This window comes from Puma concolor, chromosome A1 (assembly GCF_028749965.1).
Source record: "Puma concolor isolate L17-30 chromosome A1, mPumCon1.1.hap2, whole genome shotgun sequence".
Lineage (NCBI taxonomy): Eukaryota > Metazoa > Chordata > Mammalia > Carnivora > Felidae > Puma > Puma concolor.
In genome coordinates, this window is record NC_141667.1 from 132,678,541 (window position 1) to 132,693,129 (window position 14,589).

Genomic DNA, 14,589 nt, shown 5'->3' on the forward strand with positions numbered 1-14,589 from the left:
AACAGCGCACCTAAAGGAAATAGAAGCAGAACAGCAAAGACACCCCAAACCCATCAGAAGAAGAGAAATAATAAAGATCAGAGCAGAAATAAACGATATGGAACCTAAAAAAACTGTAGAGCAGATCAATGAAACCAAGAGTTGGTTTTTTGAAAAAATAAACAAAATTGATAAACCTCTAGCCAGGCTTCTCAAAAAGAAAAAAGGAGATGACCCAAATAGATAAAATCATGAATGAAAATGGAATTATTACAACCAGTCCCTCAGAAATACAAGCAATTATCAAGGAATACTATGAAAAATTATATGCCAACAAACTGGACAACCTAGAAGAAATGGGACAAATTCCTAAGCACCCACCCACTTCCAAAACTCAAACAGGAAGAAACAGAAAACTTGAACAGACCCATAACCAGTGAAGAAATTGAACCACTTATCAAAAATCTCCCAACAAATAGTCCAGGACCAGATGGCTTCCCTGGGGAATTCTACCAGACATTTAGAGCAGAAATAATACCTATCCTTCCCAAGCTGTTCCAAAAAATAGAAAGGGAAGGAAAACTTCCAGACTCATTCTATGAAGCCACCATTACTGTGATTCCAAACCAGACAGAGACCCAGCAAAAAAAGAAAGCTACAGGCCAATATCCCTGATGAATGTGGATGCAAAAATTCTCAATAAGATACTAGCAAATAGAATTCAACAGCATAAAAAAAGAATTATTCACCATGATCCAGTGGGATTCATTCCTGGGCTGCAGGGCTGGTTCAATATTTGCAAATCAATTAATGTGATACATCACATTAATAAAAGAAAAGAACCATATGATCCTGTCAATTGATGGAGAAAAAGCATTTGACAAAATTCAGCATCCTTTTTTTTTTTTTTTTTTTTTTTTAATTTTTTTTTTTTTAACACTTATTTATTTCTGAGACAGAGAGAGAGACAGAGCATGAACGGGGGAGGGGCAGAGAGAAAGGGAGACACAGAATCGGAAGCAGGCTCCAGGCTCTGAGCCATCAGACCAGAGCCCGACGTGGGGCTCGAACTCATGGAGTGCAAGATCGTGACCTGGCTGAAGTCGGACGCTTAACCGACTGCGCCACCCAGGCGCCCCAGCATCCTTTCTTAATAAAAACCCTTGAGAAAGTCAGAAGAGAAGGAACATATTTAAACATCATAAAAGCCATTTATGAAAAGCCTACAGCTAATATCATCCTCAGTGGGGAAAAACTGAGAGCTTTCCCCCCTGAGATCAGGAAGAGGACAGGGATGTCCACTCTCACCGCTGTTGTTTAACATAGTGTTGAAGTGCTAGCATCAGCAATCAGACAACAAAAGGAAATCAAAGGGATCAAAATTGGCAAAGATGAAGTCAAGCTTTCACTTTTTGCAGATGACATGATAGTATACATAGAAAACCCAAATGAATCCACCAAAAGTCTGCTAGAACTGATAATGAATTCAGCAACATCACAGGATACAAAATTAATGTACAGAAATCAGTTGCATTTTTATACACTAATAATGAAGCAACAGAAAGACAAATAAAGAAACTGATCCCATTCACAATTGCACCAAGAAGCATAAAATACCTAGGGATAAATCTAACCAAAGATGTAAAAGACCTGTATGCTGAAAACTATAGAAAGCTGATGAAGGAAATTGAAGAAGATATAAAGAAATGGAAAAACATACCGTGTTCATGGATTGGAAGAATAAATATTGTTAAAATGTCAATACCACCCAAAGCAATCTACACATTCAATGCAATCCCAATCAAAATTGCACCAGCATTCTTCTCGAAGCTAGAACAAGCAATCCTAAAATTTGTATGGAACCACAAAAAGCCTCGAATAGCCAAAATAAATATTGAAGAAGAAGACCAAAGAGGGAGGCATCACAATCCCACACTTTAGCCTCTACTACAAAGCTGTAATCATCAAGATAGCATGGTACTGGCACAAAAACAGACATACAGACCAATGGAATAAATAGAGACTACAGAATTGGACCCACAAACGTATGGCCAACTAATCTTTGACAAAGCAGGAAAGAATACCCAATGGAAAAAAGACAGTCTCTTTAACAAATGGTGCTGGGAGAACTGGACAGCAACATGCAGAAGAATGAAACTAGACCACTTTCTTACACCATTCACAAAAATAAACTCAAAATGGATGAAGGACCTGAATGTGAGACAGGAAACCATCAAAACTCTAGAGGAGAAAGCAGGAGAAAACCTCTTTGACCTCAGCCACAGCAATTTCTTACTCGACACATCTCCAAAGGCAAGGGAATTAAAAGCAAAAATGAACTATTGGGACCTCATGAAGATAAAAAGCTTCTGCACTGCAGAGGAAACCATCAACAAAACTAAAAGGCAACCGACAGAATGGGAAAAGATATTTGCAAATGACATATCGGACAAAGGGCTAGTTTCCAAAATCTATTAAGAACTCACCAACTCCACACGTGAAAAACAAATAATCCAGTGAAGAAATCGGTAGAAGACATGAAGACACTTCTCTAAGGAAGACATCCAGATGGCCAACAGGCACACGAAAAGATGCTGAACGTCACTCCTCATCAGGGAAATACAAATCAAAACCACACTGAGATATTACCTCATGCCAGTCAGAGTGGCCAAAATGAACAAATCAGGAGACTATAGATGCTGGAGAGGATGTGGATAAACGGGAACCCTCTTGCACTTTTGGTGGGAATGCAAACTGGTGCAAGACTCTGGAAAACAGTGTGGAGGTTCTTCAAAAAATTAAGAATAGATCTACCTTATGACCCAGCAATAGCACTGCTAGGAATTTGCCTCAGGGATACAGGAGTACTGATGCATAGAGGCACTTGTACCCCAATGTTTACAGCAGCACTTTCAACAATAGCCAAATTATGGAAAGAGCCTAAATGTCCATCAACTGATGAATGGATAAAGAAATTGTGGTTTATAAACACAATGGAATACTACCTGGCAATAACAAAGAATGAAATATGGCCCTTTGTAGCAACATGGATGGAACTGGAGAGTGTTATGCTAAGTGAAATCAGTCATACAGAGAAAGACAGATACCATATATTTTCACTCTTATGTGGATCCTAAAAACTGAGAATAAACAGAGGGTTGATGGGGGGTGGGAGGGAAGGAAAAGTGGGTGATAGGCATTGAGGAGGGCACCCGTTGGGATGAACACTGGGTGTTGTATGGAATCCAATTTGACAATAAATTTCATATTAAAAATTTTTTTATTAAAAGGAAGAAAACTAAGTTACAGATTATGTTCTCTTCCTCATTTGCTTATATTAGATAATTTAGGTAGCATATATGGAAAGTGGATTTTTGTTACAGGCAGATCAGTTGGAATAGGACATAGACATTTATTTTAAGCTTGGACAAGTTACTCAGCCTCTGTCTCAATTTTCTTATAAAGGATTAATATTAAGAGTATATGGGAAATTTTCGGAACCAGGTTTCCCTTAAAATTTTTTTAATGTTTGTTTTTGAGAGACAGAGAGAGAGGATCCAGAGTGGGCTCGGTGCTGACAGCTGAGAGCCCCATGCAGGGCTTGAACTCCCGAACGAAGAAATAATGACCTGAGCCAAAGTCAAATGCCTAACCAAGTGAGCCGCCCAGGCACCCCTGGGTTTCTCTTTAGATAGTCATTACTTACCTGTCCTTTATACGTCTGGGTTATATGTTCCTGAGGGACAACCACAGCACTGGGTACCTCCGACACTGTATGTTAATCAAATGCTTACTTGCTGTGGTCCCATACTTCCTCAAAGACTTCTTGGTCACTTTTGTATTCTTCACACTTACCATAAGTACCTTCTATACATGGTAGATCTTCCCAAAAGTGTTTTTGCAATGAATCCTATTTAATTTATTTTGTATTAAAGTTTTTCAAGCAACTTCCCACTTCAATAACTTTCCATATAGTACTTCCTCTTTCTGGAATATTCTTTTCTCTCTTCACCTATCAATTTTTTTTCCCTCCTAGCAAATTTCTAATCAAACTTTAGGAGTCAACTTCTACTTCTATGACATGTATTTTTTTGCGTCCCTCTAGAGGTTAAATGCCAGTAATAAGGTCACAAAATACACTGTATTTTCCATTCGAAATCTTCCTATCTGCTAGATTTCTTTACGAAGCAAAGATAGTCTGTTTATCTTGCATCCACTATGCCTAGACACTGTACAGGGCTAAATGCTGGCTTGAAGGCATTACTGATAGCTATAATGGATATGCAATAAATCATTTGAATAATTCTTTAAAATTGTTTCTATTGGTGCTGTGACATATACTAAAATGTAGTAGGAACACCAAATTCACTAAAACACGAGGCACCGCTTGTTTGTTCCTTATTGTTGACCAACCATAAGCAGTGCTTTTCCTCACTACACCTTTCCAGGCTTATACTGCAGCAACAGTGACAGGCCCCAACAGGTCACGCTCTTATTTAAGGTTAGGACTGGCTAGTCTTGAGAAGTGTGCCCCAGCCAGGAACCTTAAGGTTTATTCATTTTAAGGAGAAATGAATCTGAGACCAGGTCTTCAGCGAAGTGCCTGGTGGGCCCATCACTTCCCAAGCTCATTCAGAGCACTCAGGTCTCACAGGATTCTGCTGTCTCCTCAGGTGTTAATTTTTGACAAGTGATTCTGAGGGTCCTCGGTTTCCTTGGTTCCCAGACTTCAGTGTACTTTCCGGTTATCTGACTGAACTTTTCATCTCATCTCATCGGATGGTTGTGGCGCAGGAGTGCATTTGGCGTTTCGTCCACCTTTCAAGGATGTAAAAGTGGTCCCTCAAACGTTCAGTGTGGGGATGAAACAGGGGCAGAACTCAAGCGCAGCCTTGCATGGCTTAGAAACACATACTTTGGCACCCCAGAAAAAGAGGGAGGAAGCACTGGTGTTGCCCTCCCTCCGCACCAGCACAAAACCTCGACGGCCCTTCGGAGTTGGTCACCGGGCTCCACAGCGCCAACGTTCACATCCTCCGTGAAGGATCCTAAACCCGTATCTACTGAAGTTACAGACAAGCTTCGCAAGGCCGCCGCTTTCCCTCCCCGTCGCTATCGTACCCATGCCCTCCCCGGACCCTGTCACCTTGGCCGCCTGACCCATGGCTCTCCGCGCCGCGGCGGCTACTTCTTCAGTGGTCGAGTCGCCACGCCTCTCGACAACCAATCACTGCCTGGCGTGGACTATCCAACTACCTGAAGTCACGTTCCTATCGTGCCGCAACCAATCACTGCGCAGAATCCCCTTCATAACCCGCCCCCACAGAGGACCCTGGAAGACAGTTAGCTAAACTCCCGCAGTCTGGTAAAACCGCGAGAAAGTGCCGAGCTCAATTACTGGAGAGAGGAGAACGGAAATTACCTGGACGCCATGTTAGTTAGGGGCAGAGTCACTTCCGGTCTCGGAGAGAGTCCGTTACGTTTAGCGGATGGTTTCTGGATCGATACGTTATACCTGTTGTTTGGCGGTTGGATTTATCAATTAAAGAACACTTATGTTAACGTTTCCTAGTTGCGAAAATGTGCGTAAATAAGGGCCAAACCCTAACTACTACAGCGGCTGTTGATTGGAATGCTGATGCCCCAAAGCGCTTGTCTAAATTAATTCCCCGAAAAGGTGAGATAGTTACTTAATCAAGACCATACGGCTAGTAAATAGAGGTCTGGGATACCAAACCCTATGTTGCACCTGAAAATCCAGTCTTACCCTCGACACATTCTGTTTGGCTTACTCTACTCCTTGGTTTTGCTGGTCAAGAGGTCGGAAATGTTATTTAAGTACATTTTAACTTAGGACCTTGCAAGCTTCAAGAAAAATCTAAACCTTTCCCCCATTGCATAATCGCTGTTTGCCTTCCCTACCTCACAGCCTTTCAGGTTAACGTTTAGTTAAAACCGACTTTTTATTAGGAATGAAAGATTTGAAGCAGTGGATCTTAAAGACCTTTTTCCTTCTCTGTGATTTACGTCATTTTAAAGAATATTGCAAATCATCATGAGACTAGCAAGATAATAGTTGATTTTTTTTATTATAATTCCTTAGATCTGCAGATGAGTGTTTAACATAACCAAGCAATTAAACCAAATATACTGGAAACAGGAAAAATATCCAGGAAACAATAGATGATCTAGTGACACTACATGATTCTGCCTTCTGATTTGTAAAGAATGATTGAAACATGCTTTTCTTTATTTCCAATTTAGAATCATAGCAGTTTCCTGAAAATTCGTAATTTATTGTTATAATTTCTGGCTAACTAGGGTCCTGTATTCAGTTAAGCAAACCCCCTCACCTGCCAATACTTGAAAATACAGTTCCCATAGTGCCCTAATCGGTTCAGTACTAAAGCTTCTCTCAGATAAATCTGTATGGTTTGTTCAGCTGTTCCATAAATGAGGTGACTATATTGGTTATTCTAGGAGTATGAGTTTGGTAACATCTCAAAGTATGGGACCCAGAACTGAACAAGAAATTCCAAATTGTTCCTCACATAAGTTCATGCAGTTATACAGTAGGCAGAATGAAGGACTCCAAAAGGTGTACTGTTTAAATCCTAGGAAGTTCTGAAGATGTTACCTTATATGACAAAAGGCACTTTACAGATGTGATTAAATTAAGGCTTTTGAAATGGGAAAATTATCCTGGATTGTCTGGTGGGCCCAATGTAATCACAAGGATCCTTAGAAGTGGAAAAAGGAAGGAGAGACAGGGAGAGGTTTGAAGATACTCTGCTGTTGGCTCTGAAGATAGAGGAAAAGGCCTCAAGCCAAGAAATGCCGGTACCCTCTAGAAGGTAAGGAAGGGGAACTGTTCCTCTAGAGACTCTAGAAGGAATGCAGCCCTGACAACACCATGATTTTAGCCCAGTGAAACTCAGATTTGTGACTTCTGGAATGCTACCTGTTTGTGGTCCCTTCCATCTTCAAAGCCAACAGGAGAGCATCTTCAATCTTTGACTGTCACCTCTATTTCCATCATCATATCTCCTCTCTTTCCTGTGTCTCTTTTTCACTTAAAAAGGTCCATGTGATTATACTGGGCCCACCTGGACAATCCAGGCAATCTCTTCTACTGCAAGATCCTTAATTTAATGACATTTGGAAATCCCTTTTACCACGTAAAGTAACATATTCATAGGCTCCAGAGATTAGGGCAAGGACATCTTCTGCCTACCACACCCAGTTGGGGTAAAGGTAATAAGGTTGAAATGGAAGGAAATGAAGAAGTAGCCATGGGCCTGATTGCATAAGAACCTAATGTGTCAAGGCCAATATTTCAGATTTAATTCTGTGATGAAATGCCTTGCCAGCAGGAGAATGACATCATGATTGGTATTTTATAAAAATTTCTTTGTGTGCTGAATGGCAAACTGACTACAGAGGAAGCAGAGAGGCTAGCTAGGAGACTCTCAATGTACTCCAGGCAAGATATGATAATGGCTTGGATTAGGGTGATGTAGTAGAAGAGGTGAGGAGTGATTAGATGTATGATATATACTGCAAATATGAGAAAGAAGAGTTAAGGATGATTTCAAGGCTTTTGACTTGAGCAATTTGATGAATGGTATTATAGTAGATGTAGAATGCTGCCAAGAGGAGTTTTGTGTGTTTGTTTACTGTGCAAAGAGTAAAAATATAAATTTGAAGTGCCAGACATCCATATTAAGATAGTGAGTAGTAATATATACTATATATACTATATATATATACTATATATACTATATATATATACTATATATACTATAGTTACTATATATACTATATATATACTATATATAGTATATATAGTATATATATAGTATATATATATATTATAGTATATATAGTGTATATATATATATATACACTATATATACTATTATATATATATATATACACTATATATACTATATATATATATATATATATATATATATATATACACTATATATATATACTATAGACCAATCTGGAATTAAGAGGTAAGGTAGGTCAGGAGATACATACTAGAGAATCATTATTCTGTATATGGTAAAATCTGAGTGAAAGATGACCATATTTATTATCCAAACCAGTATATATCTCTTTTTAACTTTCTACTTTGACAATTTCAGTCTTACAAGAAAGTTTCAAGTATAACAGGATTTGCATGTCTCACTTGGATTCCCCAAATGTTCACATTTTACTACAAATGGTGTTATCCTTTTCTAGGTCTCTATATATGAACATTTTTCTTCATTTCTTTACTGTTTGAAACCAAGCTGCGGACATGATAGCCTTATACGCCTAAATACTTCAGTGTTTTTTTATTTCTACAAAAAGGTCAGTCTCTTACATCAGTGGGTCTCAAAGTATGATTTCAGGGCCAGCAGCAAATACATCACTTAGAAACCTGAATTATAAGACCCCATCCCATATCAACTAATTTTGATAATTTTGCTGTGGTTATGTGAGGAAATTAACATAACTTTCAAAATTACTATCCAATTTATAGGCATTACTTAGATTTTGCCAATTGCCCCAATAATGTTGTTGATAGCAAAAGTAGCAAATGGGACACTTGAGATTCGAAGGATCTACTATCAGTAATTTTTATTGGTAGTGGACAAAGCAATACAAACTGGTAAAGTATAATCACATAAGTAGTCCTGGAGCTATAGTTAATTTTTCTTAATAACGATATGTAGAAATTAAATATTAGCTAGAGAAGAAGGCTAAGAACGGAACCCATTGAGAAGTCTGGAACTGGAGGGTTACTGTGAAGGAGAAATAGCATCCAGAGAGGTAAGAGAAGACTAGGAGAGTGAAATCTATACCTGAAAAGAGGAAATGGTCATCAGTAGCAAATGATACCAAGAGGTCTAGTATGATGAGAATTGTAAATGCCAACAGAATTTTGTAAGTGGGACTTCCTTAGTGACATTGCAAGAGGGAAATGGGTTAAAAAAAATATGAGAGGGTGGACACAGAATAAATAAAACTTTTAGAAGGCAGCAAAGATTTGAAGGGGTATGTCAAATTAAGAAAGGCATTGTTCCTTTAAGGTGGGGCATCTTACATTATGTTGATTACTTCTGGGAAAAAGTCTTTGTAGAAGAGTCCTGGGAGGATTACAAACTACTGATGCCTGGGTCCCAACCTGGGAGTCTGATTTAATTGATCTGGAGTGAGGCCAGATTCAAGAGGATTTTTCAAAAGTTCCTCAAGTGATTTTTAACATGTTGTGCGAACCACTGCTAGAGGGAGAAAAAAACTGACGCAAGGAGGGCTTACTTACTGGAGCCAAGACTTTCTGTGGCTGAGAAATTACGTGGTACAGTGTCTCATACAGCAAACATGCTTGGATTATCAAATCTTTTCAGTTACAGTACCTAATTTTTCCTACAAGTGCCCATAAAGCAAGGGAAGAAGGGCGTATACAGTAACTCCACTCCCCAAGACACACTAAAGGAAGAAAGAAAAATGACCTTGATGTGGCTCCCTAGGGTCCCCGAACAGGAACCTCCCTTCCGCCGGGTCTAGTCGGGCGGTTCTTGCAGGCTCCCGCGCGCTCGCTGCACCCCACAGCTCAGGTCGCCAGTGCGCACGCGCCGGACCTGCTCGGGAGCCCGAGCAGCGGTCCCCGCGCAGGCTTGGCCGCGCACTCCCGCCCTCTGCCCGCTGCCCCGGCTCCTCCCTCCTCCGGAGCTTCTCCCTGGGGCGGCCGCGCGGGAGGGAGGCCGAGATGGCTGATGAGATCTCCAAGGCTCAGGCCGCCCGGCCTGGTGGCGACACGATCTTCGGAAAGATCATTCGCAAGGAAATCCCAGCCAAAATCATTTTTGAGGATGACCAGGTAGAGACCGGGCGTCACCTCGCTGGCGGGCAGAGGCAGGCCAGTCGCCCGTGGACACGCGGGTTTCCTGTCGAGGGAAGGGTCGGGCGGCGCCGCGAAGGGAAGGGACCCGGTCGCCCCGCGCGGCCTCTGCCGCGGGCCCCCAGCCAGCGGGCAGGGCCGCGGCCACTCCGAGGCGGCCTGCCGGCGCGTGCCGGCGCTCCGGTTACGCGTTATCAGCCCGGGGCGCGGGTCAGGCTGCCCGGCGCCCGCGGGGCCCGCACCGTGAGGTCTGGGCGCGTGTTGGGGACGCGCTGGCTCCTCGGCGTGGGCTCCCGCCGGCTCCGCGGCTGCCTCAGACCTCGCCGGTGTCAGGAATCTTAACAATCTCGCCAGCGCTCTGCCTGACAGGGAGAAATCCGATCGCGCCCTGACTCGGGCCCAATCTCCGCGATCTCCCGCGCACAGCGGGTCCGCCTGGGCTTCCCGGCTGCCTCTCAGCGCCGCGTTGCTCAGACAGCCTGGGGCCGGTGGCACCGGGGTGGCCGGGGGCGTGCGGGGGTCGAAGGTCAGCTTCCGCGAGGGCCAGCCAGTCAGCCCCACCCCCACCCCTGAGATGAGTGGGTTCTGGGATTTGCTTTCCTTTGACCCCGCGCGGTAGCAATGGTTCCTTTCTTGTTTGACAGGAAGCAGTTTTTCTGCCAAGGGACTGAGCATGTAGTTTTTGTTGATTTCACCGTAGGTGAAATTCTGTTTGAGAAAGTCCGAGTTGATGTGACATCTTGTATAAAATATTTAGTAAGCAGTTGTATTTATGAGTTTGGATCTGAGACAAAGCTGGGCAGGAGGTTGGATGATTTAGACAAATACTTTTGTAACTTTCTGTTAAATTAAAGAAATATAGAATATAAGGGAAACATTCTTCTGATGCTCCTATGGCATTCTTAGATTCAAAATGTTATCCAAGATTTAATTAGATTCCTTTAGGTGATTTTATTTGGATACCTTTATTTGTCACTAGGAAGAAAGTTATTTTGTTCTAAAAAGTGCGTCTTTTTAAATATTTTCACTTGCTTTTTATAAATTATTGAAATATTGACTTTTGAACCACCTACGCCCCAAGAAGTATAACTGCATGAAGCAGTCTAAATGATACAGCATTTTGTGTGGAGTACTAAACAGAAATACTCCTGAGACACTTGAGTAGGGTTAGGTTCTATTAAGTAGCTTCCGCCTTCATTAGAGAACAAGAGATACAAAAATATTCATGTGGTATGTAATTTGTCTAAATGCTAACTATTCTCCTTGTGTCAATGAAAGAATAGAATATTACTTAAATAGTTGAGTAAGGGGGGAAGAAATAGGTCTTAGTCAAATATCAGACAAATACATGATTACAAAGCTGATCACTGCAGTAAAGGAAAAAAAAAAAACAGGGAATTGCACAATCAGGGCTTCTAACCTAGGGACGTTGGGGAGGGGAATCAGATTTCTTTCAGAAATTTTATATATGCTGGGAGCTGAGAAATGAATAGCAGATTAAGTTAGAAGTTGGGGTTGGAGAGGGGAGAGAGGACCATTGCAGTAGGGAATGGTCTTTGAAAAAGCCTGGGAGGGTAGAGAGAGATGGAAGACAATATGATTTCAGCAGGAAGAGTTTGCAGTTTCTACTGGAAAGGTAGACAAGGATTAGCATGCCTAATTTCTACTTAACTTTTGGAATTTCCCTAACTCATAGAGCCTGGGGTAGCTCAGTTGGTTGAGTGACTTCAGCTCAGGTCATGATCTCACGGCTCCTGGGTTCCAGTCCTGCTGAGCTGTCAGCACAGAGCCTGGAGCCTCCTTGGGATTCTGTGTCTTCCTCTGTCTCTGTCCTTCCCCCACTCAGGCTCTGTCGGTCTGTCTGTCTCTCTCTTGCTCTCAAAAATAAATACACATACATACATACATACATACATTTCCCCACCTCAGCATGGTTGTCTGTAATCACCCAGTCAAAATCAGGTTCTTCTATGTTAATCATGTATTTCACCCTTTTCCTTTGTAACAAATAGGTAGATTTCTAACTTAATTAATTATACCCGTTTTTAAGGCCAGCCTTCCCATTAGGCTGTAAGTTCCATGAAAAGGGACCATGTGATCACATGTATTGTGTACACTTCTTATTTCTGAGCATCTAATACGGTGCCTCCCATGGGATTAGTGTGAAAGAATAAATGTAGCCTATAAGATGATATACTAAAACTGATTTTTTCCCCCTTATCTCTAGTGTCTTGCTTTCCATGACATTTCTCCTCAAGCACCAACACATTTTCTGGTGATACCCAAGAAACATATATCCCAGATTTCTGTAGCAGAAGATGATGATGAAAGTGTAAGTAAATTTACCAACACAGTTTATTCTCTTGCCTTTTTTTTAAAATTTGGGAGACTAAATTTTGACCTGAAAGTGATGTCACATTTTCGTTTTCCTAAACAGTACTGAGGGAACAAACCAGATAATCACTAGGGAAGTGCAATGTATAAATAATTTGAGGGTTTTTTTTTTTAAATAGATATGACACATAATGTTTTGTTAATTTTAGGTGTACAACATAATGTTTATATATATGTATATTATGAAATGACCACAGGAACTCAAGTTAATATCTATCACCACAATATTCTTAAACAAAATGGTTCCTAACGAGGAATAGTTGGTGAGACTTATTTTTCCTTAATAAAGAAACAGTACGTCATATAGGGGAAATTCAGTGAGTCTTCTTCTATTAATGCTATTAAAGGAAAGAAAAATCATTATTTCATTTTGCCAGACATACAGGCCTCAGTTAAATATTCTCCTAATGCTCCTTGTGATCGATTGTATAATTGTTTATAAGTACTGGCTGTTCTCCTTCACGGGTGCTTTAAAACTTCTGCCTCATTGATACCAGGCCTGGTCATATGACTTGATTTGGCCAGCAAATGCAAGCAGAAGTGGTAGGTCTTGCATCGAAACTGTAAGAGCTAGTACCTGGTTTGTCATGTTCTCTCTTCCCTTTCCTCCTATGATCACACAGAAACTACTCCTTCAGCCTGGGTTTCAATGTGAAAAAAGATGTATTATTTAGAGCCTAGTCTACTTGTGATGAACATGTAGTGAGCACAGGAAATGTATCTTTGTTATAAACCAGTATTTGGGGTGGTTGTTACCATAGCTTAACCATACTTATCCCAATTGATACACTCTCCTATTACAAGAAAGCAGGATATATCTTGCTTTATTAAGAACATTTAAATACCTCTTGGAATATGATTTTACCATTGTTTTAATTGAGATTTACCTCTGATTTGTTTATTGGAATTAGTAATGCATAAATACCTAATCTTAATGGGTTTTTAATTGTAAATTAGGTTGTATTAGTACTAAGAGTTACCAAATAATTTGTCCAGACAGGTATGTTTCAACTTGGTGGTCTTTTAATATTTAAACTTGGTAGTATGTTATTTAATGGCAAAAACTTGTAAATTGCCTATACTTAAGAAACTTTTTTTTTCTTTTCCAGCTTCTTGGACATTTAATGATTGTTGGCAAGAAATGTGCTGCTGATCTGGGCCTGAAGAAGGGTTATCGAATGGTGGTGAATGAAGGTTCAGATGGGGGACAGTCTGTCTATCACGTTCATCTCCATGTTCTTGGAGGTCGGCAGATGAATTGGCCTCCTGGTTAAACATGTTTTAGGGATAATTTTCCCTTCTCTAGGCAATGATCAATATTTGCAAGTTCCAATATGTTAAATAGTATACATATTTTTGCCTGTGTATGGAGAGATTGAGGGAATAATTTTAAAAGCCTATAAATAATAAAAGATAATGTTGCATGGTTTACAATCTCTCTGAAACCTGTGTTTGCTTTATTAAAAAAAAAATGTTGGAATGTATGAAGGTAGAATTCATAATTTGGGTATTCTTTTTTCTCCCTAATGTATACTAAACATATGTACATTGTTAAAATGGTATGACTGGTTTCTGAAGACAAATACAAGATTTCACAAATTGAGTTTTAGCTTTGCAATACCCTTGTAGGGTAAAATATTAGTCCAGGTGGAGATTTTCTAATCTAATTCTCTCAGTACTTAAGAACAAAAGAGTATCTGATGTGATTGATCCAGAAAGTGAATGATTTGGGTCTAAGAGCAATGGTTTTTGTCAAGCCCATGTTCCCCCTGGACTCTTGGGGTAATTTGGAAGGAATAAAAGTAGATTTGTCACAGAATCTTTGATGACCATATGAAGCCATATGTTGTTATTTCTTTCATTATCTAAACTCTCTGAATATTTACTATAATTATATTACTTAGAATTAACTTTCCACATTGAAAACTTATAAAAATATTTTAAGTTGTGCAAGAATCTGGCTGTGTGGAATTAAGGAAGGAATCTCAAGGTCTGAGTTCTCCTTATCAGAACATACTTTTTTAGTCTTGCCTTTCTGCCTTCCACAGACTAGTAGTTGTCTAGCAACCAATTTCTGTAAATAATAGTGGGTGTAACTTTTTTTCCAAGTTAAATCTCCTTTCTTGCTTCATTCATATATGGTACTTTATTGTATTGATTATAATTTTTTTCTGTTCACATTTTGACTTACAAAATAAGAAGTAATTAAATTTTAAAAAGCCCTTTTCTTATGGCATGGGTTTTAATTAAAAAGAAAAGAAAGTAGTTAAGTCTTTTTCAAACATGTACTACAAGTGTGCCAAGAGTTGATTTAAACTCTG

The 14,589-nt window shown here is 40.2% G+C and overlaps 2 protein-coding genes across 17 annotated transcripts in view; one reads left to right on the forward strand and one right to left on the reverse strand.

Moving 5' to 3' along the window:
• LYRM7 (LYR motif containing 7) overlaps positions 1-10,560 on the reverse strand; it is a 66,279-nt gene extending 55,719 nt beyond the window's left edge. For 11 of the 16 annotated variants that reach the window (XR_015250381.1, XR_015250392.1, XR_015250376.1 and 8 more), the window contains exon 1: positions 10,117-10,560. Coding sequence is in view for 5 of the 16 variants with exons in the window: in XM_086704756.1 (XP_086560882.1) it covers positions 5,126-5,143 (18 nt within the window). In the remaining 11 variants the exon portion in view is untranslated. Of the gene's footprint in view, positions 1-5,125; positions 5,314-10,116 lie in introns of those variants that run through there. The other 5 variants (XM_086704756.1, XM_086704794.1, XM_086704812.1 and 2 more) reach the window with 5 other exon arrangements.
• HINT1 (histidine triad nucleotide binding protein 1) lies at positions 9,651-14,102 on the forward strand. Its single transcript, XM_025923509.2, has 3 exons — positions 9,651-9,853; positions 12,102-12,206; positions 13,378-14,102. The coding sequence occupies exons 1-3, from the start codon at positions 9,743-9,745 to the stop codon at positions 13,540-13,542; spliced, it is 381 nt and encodes a 126-aa protein (XP_025779294.1). The 5' UTR covers positions 9,651-9,742; the 3' UTR covers positions 13,543-14,102.
• The last annotated feature ends 487 nt before the right edge of the window (positions 14,103-14,589 follow it).